Source organism: Ovis canadensis, chromosome 13 (assembly GCF_042477335.2).
Source record: "Ovis canadensis isolate MfBH-ARS-UI-01 breed Bighorn chromosome 13, ARS-UI_OviCan_v2, whole genome shotgun sequence".
NCBI classification, from domain to species: Eukaryota; Metazoa; Chordata; class Mammalia; order Artiodactyla; family Bovidae; genus Ovis; species Ovis canadensis.
Window position 1 is genome coordinate 68261999 of NC_091257.1, and position 19089 is coordinate 68281087.

The window sequence follows — 19089 nt, forward strand, 5'->3', positions numbered from 1 at the left end:
GATCTGGGGTTCAGACTTGGTTTTCTGTTGGAATTTTGCTCAAGCGGGTGTTTTGGGCTTTCTTACACTGACTCCCTATGAACCAGGGGAAACGAAGTCTTTGTGTCTATAAAACCCAAGTGTACATGTGTGCTTGCTCAGTCATATCTGACTCTTTGCGACCCCATGGACTGTAGCCTGCCAGGCTCCTCTGTCCATGGAATTCTGCAGGCAAGAATACTGGAGTGGGTTGCCATTTCCTTCTCCAGGGGATCTTCCTGACCCAGGGATAGAACCTGTGTCTCCTGCACTGGCAGGTGGATTCTTTACCGCTGAGTCACCTGGAAAGCCCCAGAGAGAGGCCCAAATGCTGAGGCTGCTTCCAAGCCCTGGGGCCCAGGCGATCTTCTCCCAAGCTCATGTGGACAGGACAAACTCACAGAGACAAGGATACTCAACATCCAAAGGGGCTGTTGTTACCCAGAAATCTTTATTACAAAAATATTTTGCAAGCCAAAAAGTTTAAGTTGCAACTATATACAAAATGGGGCCTGTTTCCTTCCCCACAGTCTGAAAATAAACTCCCAAAACCATTCTCCTTCCGTACTGTTGTTTGGACCGTTTCCTTTTCCTGGGGTTCGATACACAAGGTATGGGAATCTCCAGGCTGCCAGGCTTAAGTCTAAACTACATGACTTCCTTGGCCTCATTCCTTACTCCTCTTCCAAAATTCAAAATAAAATTAAAGTGGCACCAAGAAAACATTCTTTTAAAATTCTGTGTGTGCTTGTGTGTGCTCAGACATGTAAAAGAGAGGGAGACCAGGGTTTACAAGCCAACCTTATGGAATTTGGAAGGAGCTCGAGCCAGGTGGCTGGGACACTGAGCTCCCAGATGCCACAGAGAAACTCTGGCTCATGGGGCCAAAGCTGCTCACATGGCCTGCTGGCTCAGCCAGTTCCTGGATGCCATCGTGTAATACAACTCAGTGTTCCCAAGAGGCAGGTCTGTGCTGGCCTCCCAGGGTTCCACCTGGAGGACCTGCTGTTGGGCAGGACGGCTCAGCTTCTGGCTCTGACAGCCTGCGCCAGGACTCCCATGGGCCTCCAATGGCCAGACCCAGGGGGCAGTGAAGACTAGCATCTCAGCTCTGAGAGTGGATCAGTCACACGGGAAAACTGAATAAACAGGGCTTGTGACATCTGCTTGCCCTGGGCCCAGCTGGGCTGCCACACTGAATCGGAAGGGCCAGGGTTCTGAGGGTAACGGGGTCAGAGCCTCTGCCCAACCTCTTGAGACAGAGAGACAGACAGTGGGTCATTCCTGGCTTCACAGATGTCCAGGCCTCCTGGCTGTCTTTGATTTATTCCAGTTTGATCCTAATAGGGTTTGGGAACAGAAATGGAAGATTCTGTCTTCAGAGAGCTGGAATGGTGGGGACGGGGGGTGGGGGACAGCCAGGCACAGCTTCCTACCCTGCATGGCCCTAAAGTGCTTGTGAGAGTTGGAGGGGAGGGACAGCATCTTTCCTCCCCCCTCTTTACAGGTAAGCAGACTGAGGCATGAGGTCTTGACCAGACCTTGTGGAGAAGGAGGCAGCCTGGAGCAGTAAGGGCAGGTTCAGACTTACCACACTGGGGGCTCGGGAAGCAGAAGAACCAGCCACGTGGAGGGAAGGCTAAGTGTCTCCATGGAGCAGGCAACCTGGAACCGTCTGCCCCACCCTCAGGCCTCTGGGACCGGGAGGAACTCAGTTTCTGCCATGAGTGATTCTCTCCAGGACAACCGACCGTTCAGCCTCAGACTGTGCAAGACCAACCACGCACATGAACACATGACAAAGAGCCAAGATAACGCTGCTGTTGTTTTAAGAAAAAAAAAAAAAAACCAGAACGAAACACCACAGATCAAATTTTCTAACACCTCAGTTTCAAGATTGCACATTTCACGTTTCTCAATAATTTACAGGCGTCCACAGCGAGATGTTGTGAGTTAGTGCTTGCTGGAGGAAGCGAGCTCAGGTCTGGAAAGGAGACGTGGGGCCACATGGAGCGTCATAGTCAAGATGACGGGTCCTCTAGGTCTCGAGGGCTGCGAGGAGGAAGGGTGTTTCTGTCCCACAGTCCTTGGTGGTGGAGGAGTTCCTCAGAGGGTCCTCTCCTCCCCAGGGCTTGTGGCCGGTCACTCCAGGTCGGGGGAGGCCAGGACTGCTGGCAGCCACTGCACCAGGTCTCAGGAGGCGGGTCCAGCTTCCCCATGGACAGGCAGTTCAATCTAAAGGGGACAGCTTTCCCCAAAGCCCCAGCTGGTAGTGCCGGGGGGAGGAGGAGGTATGTTTTCTCCCTCCTCACTCTGGAAGATCAAGCCGCGGAGCGTCAAGGAGGCAATCAGGGGTCTCCAGGACCATGACCAAGACCCACAGTTGATGGACAGAGGTGTGAGAGTTCTCGCACCCACAGTGGCTCTGGCCAGTTCCCAGGCCGGCTCCCCGCCTGGTTTGGCAACACCAGCCTCCATGTGTGGCCACATTGGAGGGGTCATGGCTACCCTGGAAATGCTGGTGAGCCAACTGGGTTGAGGAGACAAGAGCTACCCTCACTTCTGGGTCCCAGGGCCTCTGCCACCCTAGCCCCCCAGGAACTGGGCTGGTTGTCCTCACCACGGCTGCTCCGTGTGGGACAGGAAGGCTCATGGGGACAGACCCTAGAGATGACCACGGCCCTGTTCACTTCCTCTGGACCTGGACACTGGCATACTCTGAGTAGGATGGCTCAGGCTTGGGGGCCGGTTGCTTGGGGGTCCGGTTGAGGTGGACCATGTCCAGGTCAGCGTAGGTGAGGGTGTCCTCAGATACGGGTGGCGGGCGGGCCTGAATGCTGGCATACTCCGTGTGGTTGTTCGGCTCATTGGCCTTGGGGGTTGATTTCTTCCCCTTGGGCAGGTTCAGGTCTGCATATGTGATGTCATTGTTGTCTTGGATCTAAATGAGATAGAGAGAAGGTCATTCTGGAGCCCCTGCCAGTCACCACTGGAATCAAGTCCGGACACTCTGCCTCCTCTTGGCCTCCACTAGCTCAGCCTTAATTCCTGTCCCCTCTTCTCCAGCCGAGGTCACCTGTCTCCAGCCTTGCCTTTCCAATCAGCCTCTTCATATGGCCTGAAGGCTCTTGCTAAATGTCAGTGTGGCCACTTCATAGCTCTGCCTCTATGTCACCCCTCCTGAAGTTCTTGCCTGCCCTTCCTGATGCTCTTTCCTCTTCTGAGAAAGTCCAGCCCCCTTTCTCCTTGTAATGAAACCCAACGCACCCTGTCAATTTCATCCTAAGACCTTCCTCTCAGCTGGGTCCAGGACCATGACTCTGCACTTCCCTTCGTGCTTTTCCATCACAGCACCCACTCCTTAGCTAGGACCGTCTGTGCCTGTCCAGGGGTGTGAGTAGATGCTGATCCCCAGTGGGTGGGGACATTCATTTATTTACTCATTTATGCAACAAGTATTCACTAGGCATTTGTTATGATGCAAAAATCAAGGCTGGCACAGAAAAAAACCAATCAATGTTAAATGAATGAGTGAATGAGTGGCAGATGAATAAATGGATGGCAACTCTTCCAGCCCCACTCCAGGTGAGGCTGGGGACTGGGGGGAGAGAAGATGGGAGTTTGTGAGAATGAGGCCAGCAGTTAACAGGAGGCAAAGGTTTTGTAGGCAGAAGTCGGAGTGTGAATCCTGGTTCTGTTCTCTCTGGAGGAGGGACTGGACAGTTCACTTAGCCTCTCTGGGCCTTGGTTTCCCCATCTTTAAAGTAGGTCTAATAATAGTATCTGTTGCCATGGTCATGGGAGGATCCAACGAGGTGGTCCAAGTAAAGCTCTCAGGACAGAGCCTGGCTCATGCCAGGTGCGTGGACGTGCAGCACATGTCAGCAATCACCTACCATCTGGCAAACCTGAGCTGCTCCGATGTGCCTGTCTTATCACTCACAACTGCCATCTTGAAATTACCCATCACAAAAGACACACTTTGCTTCTCTGTGCCTAGCAGCTTAACCGTGGAAGTAGAGGGGAGTGACCAACACCCATAATCCCACCTGAAGCACAACAATAACCTCAGACCCTGACGGCTGATGGGTACCCTGCTCTCACGTGGATCACCTGATTTAGGTGCTTTCACAACATATTTATCCCACTTCACGGTGAAGAACCTTATAGCAAGGGAGGTGAAATAATTGGGTCAAAGTTATACAGCTAGAAAAGAGTCAAGGTCTGCTGGCCTCTAAAGCTGTGGTCTGACCGCATGGCCCCTGTCCTCAACCCTGCATGCTTGCTCACTTCTCTCTGGGAAACCCATGCCAGCAGTAAGGGCTGGCCCTGGGCTGGGAGTCCTAGTTACAGGGCTGCGAGCTCACAAGAGCCCTGCTCACTGCCCAGGGCCTGGCATGTAGTAGGTGCTCAGTAAGTCCCGACTGACTGTAAATTCTGTACAAGATTCAGTGACCAGCTCTTTTCACCATCATTCTTTCCCTGGAAAACTGCAGAAAGAACTTTGACTTTTAAAGTTCCAGAAAGTAAAATGACTGGGGAAAAGCCTTCCTGACCCATGATTGGAAATTATCTTGTATTTCTAATCATTGCCTGAGCTTGTGCCTATGGTCGCTGGTGGGGGAGGGGAAGTTGGCACCGAGTCGTTAGAGTTCTGGCCTACAAACATTGTGCATTTTGCCAGCCTGGCTCTCTTCAACAAATTACAGCTACAGCGATGACAACTGCCAGGGAAATGTCAAGGACAGCTGGCTTTTCTCATTCCAGGTTCAGGGCTGGGCCTGTCTCCTTATAAGACGCTGAGGAGCCCTCTGCCTCCCAAGGGCTGATAGCATCAGCCAGTGCAGACAGGGCCAGAGTTCTCAGAAACAGGCCACCAACCACGGTGACTGCAAAGCCTCCTCAATAATGCTGGGGTGGAATTGCCAGCTCCAGGGGCATGTGCCGTTGCACGAGGTGATAAATGACATGGGGTCTTCCCATCAGCAAAGGCAGTGCAGTGCTGTGTTCCCGCATGTGAGAGACGCAGGGCTGCAAGGGCGCTCCCGATAGAGGGGCTGGCCAGGCACAGGCATGGAGGCCGGATGGCGTGAAGAGCACTAAGCCCAACTCCAGCAGCACCACTTACACAGAACACATGGCGGATGGTGCCCTTCCAAGTTGTACGGTGACTGGCACTGAGAGAGGCTGGGGCAGACTCTCCAGGCTGGAGCCGGGGCGGAGGGTTGGGGGGGTGTGTGTGGTGGTGGTGGTGTGTGTTAAGTGGGTGGAAGGATGGGGGAAGGGGGAGGGAGGAGGGGAGGGGAGGACTCAGGAATGAATGTAAGGATCATCCACCCCCGGGACCCACCCACCCTGGTGAAGAAGTCTTAATTTAGAACAGGATCTGCAACTCCTGTTGATGCAAGGAAATCACACCACCAATCTCCCAGGAAGGGCATCTCACCAAGGACTGTACCTGAGTTGTTTCTCTGGTGTTCTTCTCGGGCTCGTGCAGCCTAAAAAGGAAAGAGACGCACAGATAAAAATACCCTCACTATCTCTAGTGCTCATGCACATGGATAAGAATAACATTTAGGTTCTACTTCCTATACGGGTGGAGGACATGGATGAGCCGTTCCCAACAGAAACACAACTGCTGATCACATGTTTGGACCAAAGGACTTTCCAACAATGCACTACTGTTTTTGTTTGTTTGTTTAACCTACTTTATCATCAAGGATCTTTAAAAACTGTAATACTTGGTGCTGGGGAAGGTCCGGTGAGACTGGCAGGTTCATGCACTGCTGGTAGAGGGGCTGACTGGCATAATGCTCTCTGGAAACAGCTTGTCAAAGTCAAGAGCTTGGAAGGTGTCCTCATCTTTTGACTCATAATTGCACATTTGGGGGTACTGGTATTCAAAATATAGAAAAAGCTTTATGCTCTAAGGCATTTACCACAGAACGAGTTGGGAGAGGGAAGTTTACATCTCATAGCTCCACCAATTGGGAGTGGTTAAGGAAATCAGGATAGATTTTGTAGATAAAGACTTAAGAGGTTTATGGGGAAGCTTTCTTTTTTTTTAATTACAAATGATTACATTAAAATGATAAGCATAAAATTCTCTGTGGAATGATCTCAATTATGAAAAATGTGTGGATAACACTGGAAAGAAACATAGTAAAACGCTAACAGCAGTGGTCTTGGGGTGGTATTTTTTCTTCTTTTTAGTTTCCCATGTTTTCCTAATGGTCTATATTCTACACACCTAAATCTTATCATTAAGAAAAGAAAAGAGGAGGGCCATGTGTTCTGATCAATCAAAGAAGCCGTTCATGCACTTGATTCTGTAATTGGAGGCTGTGGCTTGGCTCACTGCAGGGTCACAGTCGAGGTGGTGAGTAGACCAGAGCCTCTGATCCAGCAGTTGTGTAAATTCTCAAGCCAGCCACTCTGGGGATGTTAGCCTGGCTCATGTCAGAAATGAGCAATGGGGCTTGGCAGCGGGGTTATTAATGGATTTGGCATGAGTGCTTGGCTCAGAAAGCAGTTCTGGGGCATGACGGGCCCCACGTGGCCACAGCAACAGCCCTCTGGGAGCAGGGACGCTGTCTGGAGAAGATTGCTCACTCGGCTCCATCCATGCCCCTCCTGCTTCCAACCTGTCTGGGTCCCCACCGACTCTGGTTCAAGTCCAACACCTCAACCTGCTTGTAAGTCCTGCTTGTAAGTCCCATGGAGTCTGGTCCTGACTGACCACCCCGCCTGCCTCCCACCCACCCAGGCACACTCCATCATCCTCATTCACCCACTTATCCACCCACCCAATATTGCTCAAGCGCTGCTCAATGTGATGCACTTTACATGTCAACAGCCTTGAAGGACCTCCTGAACAACTTTTCCTCTTGGTTAACCTTTGTTCATCCTTCAAGACAACTACGTTGTCATGTATTTGGGATGGCTTCTGACAGTGCTACGCTGGCTGGGCTGTCCGTCCGTGACAGTTTCAAATTCCTTGCATATTTTCCCATCTGGTTTGTATGTCTGTCTGTCTGCCATGCTTCCTCACCACATGGGTATAGGTGCTCAAAAGTGACTTGGAATGAATGCCCATCAGTCTGCCCCAATGCCTTTGCACACTCAGTCCACCTTGCCTCTTCCTCTGATCCACTCCTTCTCTCCCCCCAGAGTTGTTTCAAATGGTCATTTCTCAGGGAAACCTTCACTATCCCAAAATCCATTCTCAGAACACTGGGCTCCTCTCTCAGAGCGATAATTATAGATCGGAAGCAGTTATCCATTTTGTCATGCCTATCTATCCTTGGGTCTCTCCCGTCTCAGTGAATGGCATTGCTATTACTCATCCTTGCGCTCAGCTAAAGAAATGGGAACCACCCCCCGATTCTCCTTCCTCCTCCTTTACAACCCGCATCTAATCCACCACAAGGCTTGTCGACTTTGCCTCCAAAATACATTCCAAACACCATCATCGCCACCATCCAGGTTTCAAATTTCTGAGGAGCTTCCTCCTGGTGTCTCTGCTCTGTTTCTGCCCCCCCACCCCCCCACACTCCACTCACCACATGTAAAATGCATATGTGATGTCATGTCACTTTTCTGCTCAAAACCCTCAATTCCTTCCCACCACACCGTGAAATCCATCTCTGTGTCCTGACTGCCCGGGCCCCGTGATGTGCTCTAGTCCTCTGTCTCTGCCCTCACTCACTCCACACTGCTCGCCCTCCCCCCGCCTCTCCCCCGTTCTGCCTCCTCCTTGGTCCATGAACACGTCCAGCTGCTCCTGCCTCAGGGTTTTGGCACTGGCTGTTCCCTCTGCCTGGTCCACTCTTGCCCCTGATGTTCCCAAGACTACAGCCTTCTCGCCCCTTCAGCTGTCATCTAAATGTCTCCTCCTTAGATGGCCTTCCCTGACCACCCCACCTCCCGCCTCTGCTTTGAGCCTGTGCGTTAGTCAGCGCCTGTAGCACACCATGTATTAACCTCCCAGCTAGTATGGTAACTTGCCTCCCTATGGACCATGAACTCCATGCGAGCAGGGACTAGGTCAATGGTGTTTACCACCGGAGCCTCGACACCTAGTAATGGGCTGGTGCATCATCAGCACACTAGAGATGTTTGTTGAGTGAATGAACAAGCATCTCTCCCATCAGATCAAAAGTGCCACAGACCAGGGCTAGTGTCTTTTTTATTCCTTTTTGCAATCCCCCCAGCTTAAGGCCTGGCGCTCAATCCTGATGAATAAATGAAAGAATTAGGGAAGCCTTAACTATTCTAAGAATAAACGCAGTGAATGTCTGACAAGTGAACAAATGGCCAGCCGAATGAACCCCAGTGCCCAATTAAGGGAGCGGAGCCACATCTTCCTCTCATCTGAGCTGGGGAAGATTACAATGTTCTCCTGTACGTTCCTAACCCAGGGAGTTAGAAATAGCCAGTCCTCCCACTGGCCCTGCAGCCTGATGGGCCCTTTGAGTTCAAAGCAGAGGCACCCCCAACTCTTGCCACTGCCCCTCCCCCTCCCAGGAAGCTGGGCTATTACCCACGCCAACATTCTCTGGAAAGTGTCTGATCCCAGCCAGCCGAGCTGAAGCTGGCAGCTGCATGGAAAAGCACCAGTACCGCTCACTAGCTAATGCTTTGGTTTAGAGAGATCAAAGGGAGCAAGTGATCTCACAGCTCCCTGGGTAGGATCATGCTCAAAAAATTTTTTTAAAAAAGAAAAAAACAGGCAGAAAATGGTTGGCTTCTCTGGGGAAGAAGAAACAGGCAGCAAGAAGCACTGGGTCAGTGACGCAGAGCCTCAGCTTCAGCATCAGAGAAACCTGGGTTGACTCATGGTTCCGTACTTGCTAGCTGTGGGTCCTTGGGAAGGTCACAACACTTCTCTGAGCCTCAGTTTCCTTAACCACATATAGGGACAATAATAAGCATCTAAAGCACGGGTTCTCAAAGTCTGGCTTAGAAACAGCAGTGTCAGCACCACCTGAGAACTTGTTAGAAATATAAATTCTGCATCCGAAACTCAAGGGAAGGGGCCAGTAATCTGCGTGTTAATAAGCCCTCCCAGGGATTCTGCTACACACTCAAGTTTGAGAACCTCTGTTGAATTAAATTGGGATAATAGTAAATCACAGGATTTTTGTGATAATCAAATCACCAAAGGTCTAGTATAGGTGAAATCATAGATCTGTGCCTAGAACACAGTGAATGCTCAATAAATGTTAGCTGCTGCTGTTGTCATTATTATTATTGACACAGCCCTTTTCTTCCAGAAATGTTTTGTATAACTGGGGAGATAACACATAAAAATAGTGATAGCAGTAAGAACAAAACAAAAAAGAGAGCTCCTTCCCTGGTGGCTCAGAGGTTAAAGCATCTGCCTCCAGTGCGGGAGACCTGGGTTCGATCCCTGGGTCAGGAAGATCCCTTGGAGAAGGAAATGGCAACCCACTCCAATATTCTTGCCTGGAGAATCCCATGGATGGAGGAGCCTGGTAGGCTACAGTCCATGGGGTCGCAAAGAGTCAGACATGACTGAGCGACTTCACCTTCACCTTCCATATTTGAGGCCGTGAAGCCACTGACAAGGATAGTTTTAGGGATTCATGAGCTTAGAGATCAGGGATTACTGGAGTGGTTTGAGGTAGCGTTTATTCATTCAACAAAGCTTTACTGAGCACCTATTCCAATCCAGGCACAGTGCCAAGTTCAGCAGCAACCAGCAATGAACATGAGGGAGGTAACCCACCCTTCCTTGAAGAGGGGTGGGTCACACTACAGGGACAAGTGCAGAGACAGCCTGAATACACTGGGCTGTCAACCCAGGGTCACCAGGAGAGCTCCCAGGAGGAGCCTCTGTCCCTGGAGGAGGTAATGCCCTCGCTGAGCCCAGAAGGAAGAGCAGGAGGCAACCAAGTAAAAGGAGGGTCACCCACGCTAGCTTCCATGTCATACCACTCCAAGGGGCGCTGTTCAGAACCTGCTGTGACTGTTGGGCCCTGGAGTTGTGCAGACCCTTGGTGATTCAGGAGCAGGGGCGGGGAGCACAAGGGTGAGGAGAACGAGAATGCAGCATGAGGGAGGAGGTGGGGGCCGAGGCTGAGCCACGGAATTCGAGCCCTCGGAGTGGTAGGAAGTGAAACTGTCCAGCTCAGCAGGGCTGCACTGCAAGGGGCTTGGGGGCCTCAGGAGAGCATCTGGACTGTCCAGAGGGCCATAGGGAATCACTGAGGGGTTTCAGGCAAGGGATAAAAGCCAAGCCTTGCTCTTGGGAAAGAGTGTACTTGTGGGAAGTGTGGCGGGTGAAGGTATGGCAACAGGAAACACATTTCTCTGCGGGCGTGAGGAGCCCGGTTTTGCTGGAATGGTGGCTCTGTTTGTTCGGGGACCGGGAGGCTGGCCAGGGCTCAGAGCAGGAAGCCACCTGTAGAGGTCAGAGCAGAAAGCAAGGCTTTCTCCCAAGGGATTACACAGACTCCTGGTAAGGCAGGAAGGCCCGATGCTTCCCAGGACCCCTCAGATGGGTTAGGTGCTCCTGCTGTGTGCAACCACAGGCCTGGAATTGCCCTCCACCATACCTGTCACCAGTGACCCCCAAACACAAGATACAGCACTGCCTTCCCCTAACTGTGGGGTTGTCCCCGACCCTACAATCTGTCAGCAAGTCCTCTTGGCTCCAATTCCAAAATATCTCCAGAATCTGACCATTTCTAAACCCATCCAGGCCACAGCCATCCGCCTGGACCATTGCAGCAGCCTCCTCACTGGCCTCTCTGCCTCCACCCACCCTCCCTCCTACAGCTTGGTCCTCACGTGTGGTCAGAGTAGTACCTTGAGAACAAAGTCAGATCAGCTCCCTCTTACGCCCCCTCATCCAAATGGGAGTAAAATCCAGAGTCCTAACAGCCACAGCCCCTAGACACTGGCTTCCACTCTGCATCCTCAGTTCTGTTTCGCAATTCTGAAATCCACAAGGTGCTAAAAGAATCAAAAGATCTGCAAAACCCATTTGATGGCAAAACCAGTCCTGAACGAACATGAAGCGGTTTATAGTTTGTATTTATCGTACTTAGAGTCGATGTTCACGTTTCCACTCAGACACATTCACGTGGTAGGTGATGGGGTGTGGCCTCGACTCTGCTGGGGTGAATGCTGGTGGGGGGAGTGCTTCCCCAAAGCTGCAGAGTCTGGATTAGTCACCTACCTGCTGCCTGGGCTGCAGCTAAGACATGTTGGCTGCACCTCCTGACCTCACCCCTTCCTATCCCCTCGCTCCTTCTGCCCCAACTGCTGGCCTCCCCCGTCCTCCCAGCCCACCTTGAGCCTTCACCTTGCCTGCTCTCTTGCCCAGCCTGTGCCCCCTCATGGCTCCCCAGCTTCAGGTCCTTGCTCATATTCCCTCTTCAGAAGAGGCCCTGCCCTTGCCCCCATCTCCATCCCCTTGCTGTGTTTAATTTGTCACCACCTGACATGACATTACAGACTGTTTCACCTCCACACTTACTGCCTGCTTCTCTCACTGGCATCTGAGCTTCATGAAGGTCCAGACTGACTCTTGTTCATTCAGAACAGAACTGGCACACAGTAGGGACTCAGCAAGAATAACTGCAAATGTTAAATCAACCCACTAACATACCTTTCATGATGTAATGTCATTGGTTTAGCCTCTGACCAAGGCACAGTTTTCAGGAGGCACAGGCACATCTGTCATACCCACCTACCCTGGCACTGCCCAGGCTACCTGTATCAAAGCCCTCCATAAATACTTAATGAACAAAGGAAAGAGCACAGTATACAATTAGACTTGAGAATGGCTTGTGCAGGAGTTTCTGCCACAGTCCAAACAGGATTTGATAAGAGTCTCACTGTTCGTGGGCAGCGGGCAGGAAATCACTGCCTCTGTGTGCTAAAATCCCCTCATTTGAGGCAGTAATTAAAGACAGATCTGGTGAGAGGAGCTTACAAAGGAAAGAAACAGGAAGGCTGACTGGCACAGGAGTGAGGGTCAGTGGGTGTGGATTCTGCTCGGCAGTTTTGGGGGGCAAACAACCAAATAACTGCAAAAGCACTCCAGCCCCAGTGGCGTACTTACCTTGTAGAAGAAGTAGAGCCCTTGGCTGAAGGAGAAAAGAAAAAAAAAGCCAGTTATTCAACTTAGAAACACACTTTTCTTTTATAATTACTTTTCAGAGGGTGCAGAGGCTTGCCCCCAGGGATGTTGGGAGGAATTGTTGAAATCATATCCTCCAAACCACAGGAAACCCCATGCCCACCCCAGTGGGGTGGGTGGTCCATTGTCTTTCAGCAGGAAGAGCTGGGCCTGCCAGCTTTCCCACTTCTGGGAATTGCCAAAGGTCAGATCCCAAAGCAACCTTCAGCCTGAGAGGGCCAGCTGCCCTACCTCTGGCTGAGCCTCACTTCCATCCATCACTCACATTACCTGAAACCCTACAGCAAGACTGGCTGCCCATCAGGGCCCTTCACTGCTGGAGAACAGGTTCTGGCAGAACTGCTAATTGAGGGAGCAAGTGCACATTCCACTTCTGCCACCCACTCACATGCTGCGTGACCCTGGGTGGGTCATTTTCCCTCTCCGAGGTTAGATCTCAGTGCTCTAAGTCATACGGGTGAGCTGGATATTCATTTTCATCTTACCACCTTCGCAAAAAGGATCATGGGAGGAAAGAAAGGGTCTGTCTGGCTCAGAGGTTTTGAGCCTGTGATGTGGGGCATCCCACAGAGAAGCCACTGGGGTTCGCCACCATTTGACTCTGATTTTGCTGTAAAATTGTAATTAAAAAGCAACATGCACAGGCAAGTGTGCTCTGTATCACATATTAGCAGGCTGGAGGCTGCCACACTGCAAGAATTCTCACTGCCAGATGAACGCTTGGTGCCTGGGCAGGTATTGGATTTTTAGGTGAGTGGTACCCATTAGATGCACAGCTCAGCATCTAACATTTGAATGGAGGCTGATGGGCTGCCAAGTCCTGGGACACGAGTCGTCTCAGGGAGTCCAATGATGGGACACTGATCGTCTCCATTCCACACTAAGGACACTGGATGACTCCCTAAGGTCACACAACAGGTAAGTGATAGAGCTGAAATTAGGATATTTCACTGTGAGTATGAGGTAGAGGATGGTAGACAACTCCGGGGATTGACAAGGGAGAGGGGGTGTCTCATTAGGGCAGAGGCAAAGTGCAGTGTGATCTCAAACATGGTCCCTGGAGACCCACTGTCACGTGAATCCTGGCACCAGCACTCACCAGCTGTGAGACCTGATCAAGATCTGTAACTTTCCCGTGCCTCAGTTTCCCATCTATAAAGTGGGGTTAGGTCTGTGGTGACTTCAGTGCCTGGCACGTCAAAAGAGCTGACTGAGGGCCAGCTGTCACTGTCACTAAAGTCCACATTTGAGACCTGGACTCTGCACACAAGCAGACCCACCATTCAGGGCTGGGTGGCCTTCACCAGCGTCTGCAGCTCTCCAACCCCCATTTCTTCTCCAGAACCCTGGATGGCTGATGCCCAAGCCCACGGAAATGAGCTCCTATGTGCTAGAGCCTAACATGGTGCCCAGGGATAAAGCTCCAAAGGAGGCTGGGGCTTTATGAAAAGGCACTATGAATGCTCCATCCAAGGGCTGGCTTGTCTCCCAACGTGGGCAAGAGACCCTGTTTCCCCATCCAAGGAGGAGTCCTGCCTGCGTGGTGGCTCGAGGAATGTTAGGGAAACCACCCTGCAGATCACCTGGAAGAACCCTTTGTAGATTCTAGAGATGCCAGCCCTCTCAGATGGGAGTTTGAGGTTCAGGCAGTGTCTCAGGGCTGAGTGCTCCAGGCCGTCCAGCGGGGAGGGAAACTTGGGGGCCAGAGGAGAGGGGGTGCAGGAGGGGTGTGTGGCTGAGGCACAAAAAGCCCGTCAAGCTCTGCCTGGAGGTCCGGGTGCAGAAATGCAGCTCGGGACGGCATTTGGCACTCTGCCGGCTGCGGCACGTGGTGCTGGGTCACAAACAGCATTTTTAAGAGGATATAGTACAAAATATGACAAAAAGGAAAATATCAGACTTCCGATTTTATAGATGGGGTGTGTGTGCATTGGGTTGAGACATGAAATGTATTTCTATCACTTGTAGCCAAAAAGGTTTCAGAAATACTGGCTTAAAATAGTCTTCAAGAGTGGGAAAGAGGACATGCATTTTTTTAGGTCTGACAGTGTGTCAGCGCTGTTGTTGCACATGAGCTTATTTGTTTCATAACTATCTTCCGAGGCAGGCACTGCCACGTCCATTTTACAGGTGAGCAAACTGAGGCTTATGGAGGCCAAACTGATTGTTTAGAGCATAAAACAAGGATCTGGAATTCTGGTTCATCTGACTCCAAAGTCAAGAGGCCCAGCGACAGAAACAACTACACAGACACACACACACACACATACACACACACACACACAGACACACATACACACACACACATACACACACACACACACATGCACGCATGAGTGCAAACAGGTCACAATGTCCTGGATTGAAACTTCTACCCTCCTGCTGCAGTCAAAGGCCACACACCTTGCCACTATGAGGGGAGCTTTCCAGGGAGGTGGTTCATGCTTCCGGTCTCATGTACGATACTCATTACAGGAGCTAACATCGAGAACTTGCTATTGTGCCGGGCATCTTGCTACTGCTGTACCCACAGTTACTCATTTAATTCTCCCAACAGCCTGGGAGGTAGGTGGTGGTGTTCTCCCCACTCCCTTCCAGCCTCCTGCCAGCGGGCTGGGCACGTAATCTGGACAGGTAAGGGGAAAGCAGAAGTCTGCCAGGGGCTCCTGGGAAGTACCGTTTCCTCCTTGAGACCCTTTTGCCACCCTGGCATCTCCCCGATTCCCATATCAGCACTGGTTCTGTGAGACTGCGAGGCCTGGAGCAGTGATGCTGCAGGGTAGGGGGCCCACCCAGATTTCAGCCTGTGGAGAGGCTGCACAGCCAAGGCAATGGTACCCCTGGACTTCTTGTTGCTGGGAGTAACTGGACGTCCTTATGATTTAAACTATGTGTAGCCCAAAGCAGAGACCCCTCCCTGTCTGGGACGGACAGCCCAGGGGTAAACTCTCAGGGAGGAACCAGGGGACCCACCCACCTTTCTTCTGTCTGATTCGGAGGAGGTAGAGGGCTGCGATCAGCAGGGCCACCAGCAAGGCACACACCACGCCCACCACGATGAAGATGCCGTTCCAGTTGTTGCCATTCTGGCCTAGGACCACACACAATAGAGGCTTCATGTAGGAAAATTTAAAACAAAGAAAAGGAAAAGCCACTTCCCCTTTTCACCACGAGGCAGGCATCATTAACTGAGAACATCTGGCTCAGATGTTTCAGCCCCGTGGGCATGTCCATGGATCTGCACACACTTCCCCTTGTGGGTTACCCACAGGCAGCGCAAAATCTGTGCCGAGGTGCCAGGAGGGAAACATTGCTGTCAGCCTTGGAGGAACCCCGGCTGCAGGGTGTGGGTGGAATTGCCCTCCTGAGGAATAGACATACATTCCTCCTCACCTGAGTGAGCCATGGAGCGGCCACCTGGGGACACAGGTCTGCCTGGATCTCCTAATGGCAGCTGGGGCATCACACACCACAGAGGGAAGGGTTGTGAGGAGGGTGACCTGCCACTGGACATGCAGAGCCCCGAGGCAGTGCGCTGGTCCATGCCTGGGCCTAGGCCCAGGAGGGCTGAGCCCAGGACACCTGACATGGAGACAGTGCAGGGGCTGGCACCAGGCACAGGGAGGGGATCCCGCAGGAGGACAGTGTGCAGTCAGGAGCAGGGCTCTGAGCCACAGAAATGCAGGTTCAAATCAGTGCCCTCACTGAGCAACCTTGAGCAGGTCATTTAAATCCCCTCATGCACTGGCTTCCTCTTACATTATTGAGGCCAATAGTCATCTCTACTTCATTGAATAGCCCTGAGGAACACCTCACTAATCAACCAACCACTCACTCTTTCACCCTTTCTAAAAGTATTTCTTGGGTGTCAACTACCTACCCAGTCCTGAAGCCACAATGCTGAGACAGCCATGGTCCCAGCAGCTGAGACTCAAAGCTGAGAGGTCACCAGGGTCACCTCCTTCAACACTGCCAGGGGCAGGTGGAGCAGCCTAGAGACAGGCACCGACTTGTTCAAGCTCCCCAGTGAGACGGACAGCCAGAGTGGATCCACACATCCTGTCTCCCAGGGCAGGGCTCATGGTGGCATCAAAGGGCAACTTGACAGACCCCAAGGCTTCTTTAGAGCTGTCCCTTTCAGGATGCACGAAGGAAGGAAACGGCCTCTATTCTAATCCATTGAAAGGGTTTGCTATGTACAAGGGTACAGGTGATGGAACATTCCACAGTGGCACCAAAATGCCAACCAGGCACTGTCATTCTGAAGAAAGGGAGATACGCCGACAACCAGTTGGACAGGGGCTGGGACAATGACACCCTGACACCTTTCATTCTCCCAGGAGGGTGGCAGCATGGCCATCATCTAGGCACTTGGGCCTAGCAACATTCCCTGGGAATCGTCCCATAGAAACAGCTGCGCATGTAACAGAATGTGTACAAGGGCAGTTAGTGCAGCACTGATCACACTTGAGATAAGCCGCAGACGCCTGGAGCCCCCAACCCGATTCCAGTGGGGCAGCCAGGGAGAGCAGGCTCAGTTCACAAAGAGCAAGGTGGAGGAGGTGGGCAGGCAGGGAATGGTGAACACAGAAGCTGTTAGTAGAAGAAAGCGAGAGTACACCACGAGCAGGACAATCCCTCTCCTTCCCTGCTTTCTTTCTTTCAAGGATATTTATGCCAAAAGATCTATAAAGAATATGCCACACTCTTACCAGTGGTCACTCTTGGAGGTGGGAATTCACTTTAAAGTTCTATTTTATATCTATTGACTTCTACATTGTTCTATAAAAAGTATGAATTACTACCTTTAATATTAAAAAAAAAAAGATTAACAGCTGGGTCAGTTGCAGTGGTGACCTCACCAGGGGTTTGACTTGTGTCCTGGTCCTTCTGGGGAGCAGAGACCTCCAGGGTATGGTTTTTGGAGACCGCCGGCTGCCCGTCATGCTCCACCTGGCAGGTGAGCACCACAGCCTCCCTGTGGGCAGAGGAGTTCACCAGGAGCCAGCTCGTCTGGTTAAAGGTCCCGTCCTTGTTCTCTACGAGGATTGAGGCCGCTTCTGTTCGGGACATGTTTCCGTTCTCCAGCCAGGTCAGCTGTAGAGGCCGGGGGTAGAACTTGTTCACCTGGCAGGTGACGTTCACCTGGTTCCCAGCTGAGGGGTGTCCGGTAATCTCCAGGGTGGGTGGAACTGAAACAGCACAGGAAGAAGCTCTGACCTTATGGAACAGACATGTCATAGGGGAGGAGATGGATAACCGCTCAGCACAGCCCGGGAGTCACCCAGAGCCAGGCGTGCAGTAGGTGCTCAAGCTCTGAGGCTGTCTCTGCATATGGATGAACTCACTAAGCACAGTGCAGCACGCACAGCAGGTGCTCAAAGGCTGGGCTCCTGTGAGGTGAACCATGTGTGCAATCTATAAGCACAGCCCTAGTATGCAGGTGAAATATAATAACTGCCGCAAAATAAATGAAATCACTGAACACATAGGGGCCTGACTTACAGTAGGTGCTCAGTAGTTGAAGAAGCTATTGGTAAACTATTAGCACAGTGCTTGGCACATGACAGGCATCCACCTGGCAGCTGCCATGAAAACAGTAATAAGTGACCAGCTCATCTAGGAGCCTGGAGACTGGGCAGGATTGTCAGGAAGTGGATTCCAGGCAATTCAAGGCCTGGAACAAAAATCAGGGGGAAGGAGCAGGTTGGGGCCTTGGGGGCAGGTATGGGCTTGGGATGGCATGAGGGGCATCTACCTCGGATGGTCTCGGACAAGTTGGCAGTCCCACGGAGAGGAGGGCCCCCCCGCAGGGTGACGTGGGCCACCTCGCAGATGACCTGGGAGTGAACATCTCCCGCGGCCAGCAGCACTTTAGCTGTGCTGGTGATGCTGTAGGAAACGTTGTCGTCTTCTGGGTCCACGCTGGTCTGGGAGACTGAGAGCTCATTGCCATTTTTGAACCATTTCAGGGAGATGTTTCTGGGGGAGAAGCCGTGGGATGTGCAGGTGAAGCTCACTGTCTGCTCAGGTGTAGCCCTCACTGTAGGGCCGGATACCATGGGCGGAGAGGGCTTGGCTACGAGAGGAACATTTATAAACACTGAAAACCATTGTGATTATCATCGCTAATGAATATATGTAACATAGTTAGGAACTATCACATATATTATTATTTTAATTCTTCAAATAGCTCTGGGAGGGCACTGCCATCATCCTCATCTTAAAGGAGACACACGGGTTCCCCGGGGTGACTGAGTCAGGGGTATGGCATTCCAGGTCTGAGTGCAAAGTCCACCTGCTTTCCTCTGCAAGGTGATTTCCCACCAGTCTGGGCACAGAAACAAAAAGTGCTGATTGGTCTCAGACATTCTTCCTATTTGCTATTCCTGGCTGGGCTCTCCTGGAAAACTTAAGTTCAGAGAAAGCATTTATAGAAGTGAATGCAAGGGAAGCAAGGGCACAGCGGGACCACACGGAAGCTTAACCAGGCTGGCCATCCAAGAGGTGTGACCGTGGTACTTCCTAGCTCCTCATCTACAAAGTGGGACAGCAGGCATTATTCCTCCTGGGGCTCCAGTGAGAGTTAAACAGTCAGTGGAAGCATTTTTGCCATGAGTAAAACACAATATGCTTCACCAAACTAAATAAACACAGATTTCTCTTTAACCCAGACTATACGTATATCCAGAGCTGCCCCTTCAGGTACCTATGAATTTACTCCATAGTTTTCACTCTTTCCACAACTATTCCAGTAAGACTAATGTGTACCAATCCTTAAATCTGAGAGAAAGGGAGCAAACAGATACTTTTCTGAATCTGGGTTCTTCTCCTAGATCAGGTTTGGGTTGAAACAAAGATTGCTGAGTGCTGAGAAACCAACGGTAGTTAATTTCTTG

At 51.5% G+C, this 19089-nt stretch overlaps 1 protein-coding gene across 11 annotated transcripts in view; it reads right to left on the reverse strand.

Annotated features, from left to right (window-relative positions):
• Positions 1–450: 450 nt before the first annotated feature.
• SIRPA (signal regulatory protein alpha) overlaps positions 451–19089 on the reverse strand; it is a 44844-nt gene continuing 26205 nt past the window's right edge. For 4 of the 11 annotated variants that reach the window (XM_069548186.1, XM_069548185.1, XM_069548180.1 and 1 more), the window contains exons 4-9: positions 17949–18269; positions 17053–17382; positions 15168–15281; positions 12113–12137; positions 5477–5516; positions 451–2959 (exon numbers count right to left, since the gene is read on the reverse strand). In XM_069548186.1, the coding sequence (XP_069404287.1) occupies positions 2705–2959; positions 5477–5516; positions 12113–12137; positions 15168–15281; positions 17053–17382; positions 17949–18269 (1085 nt within the window). In that variant the 3' untranslated portion in view covers positions 451–2704. Of the gene's footprint in view, positions 2960–5464; positions 5517–12112; positions 12138–15167; positions 15282–17052; positions 17383–17948; positions 18270–19089 lie in introns of all 11 variants that reach the window. The other 7 variants (XR_011248211.1, XR_011248210.1, XR_011248208.1 and 4 more) reach the window with 3 other exon arrangements.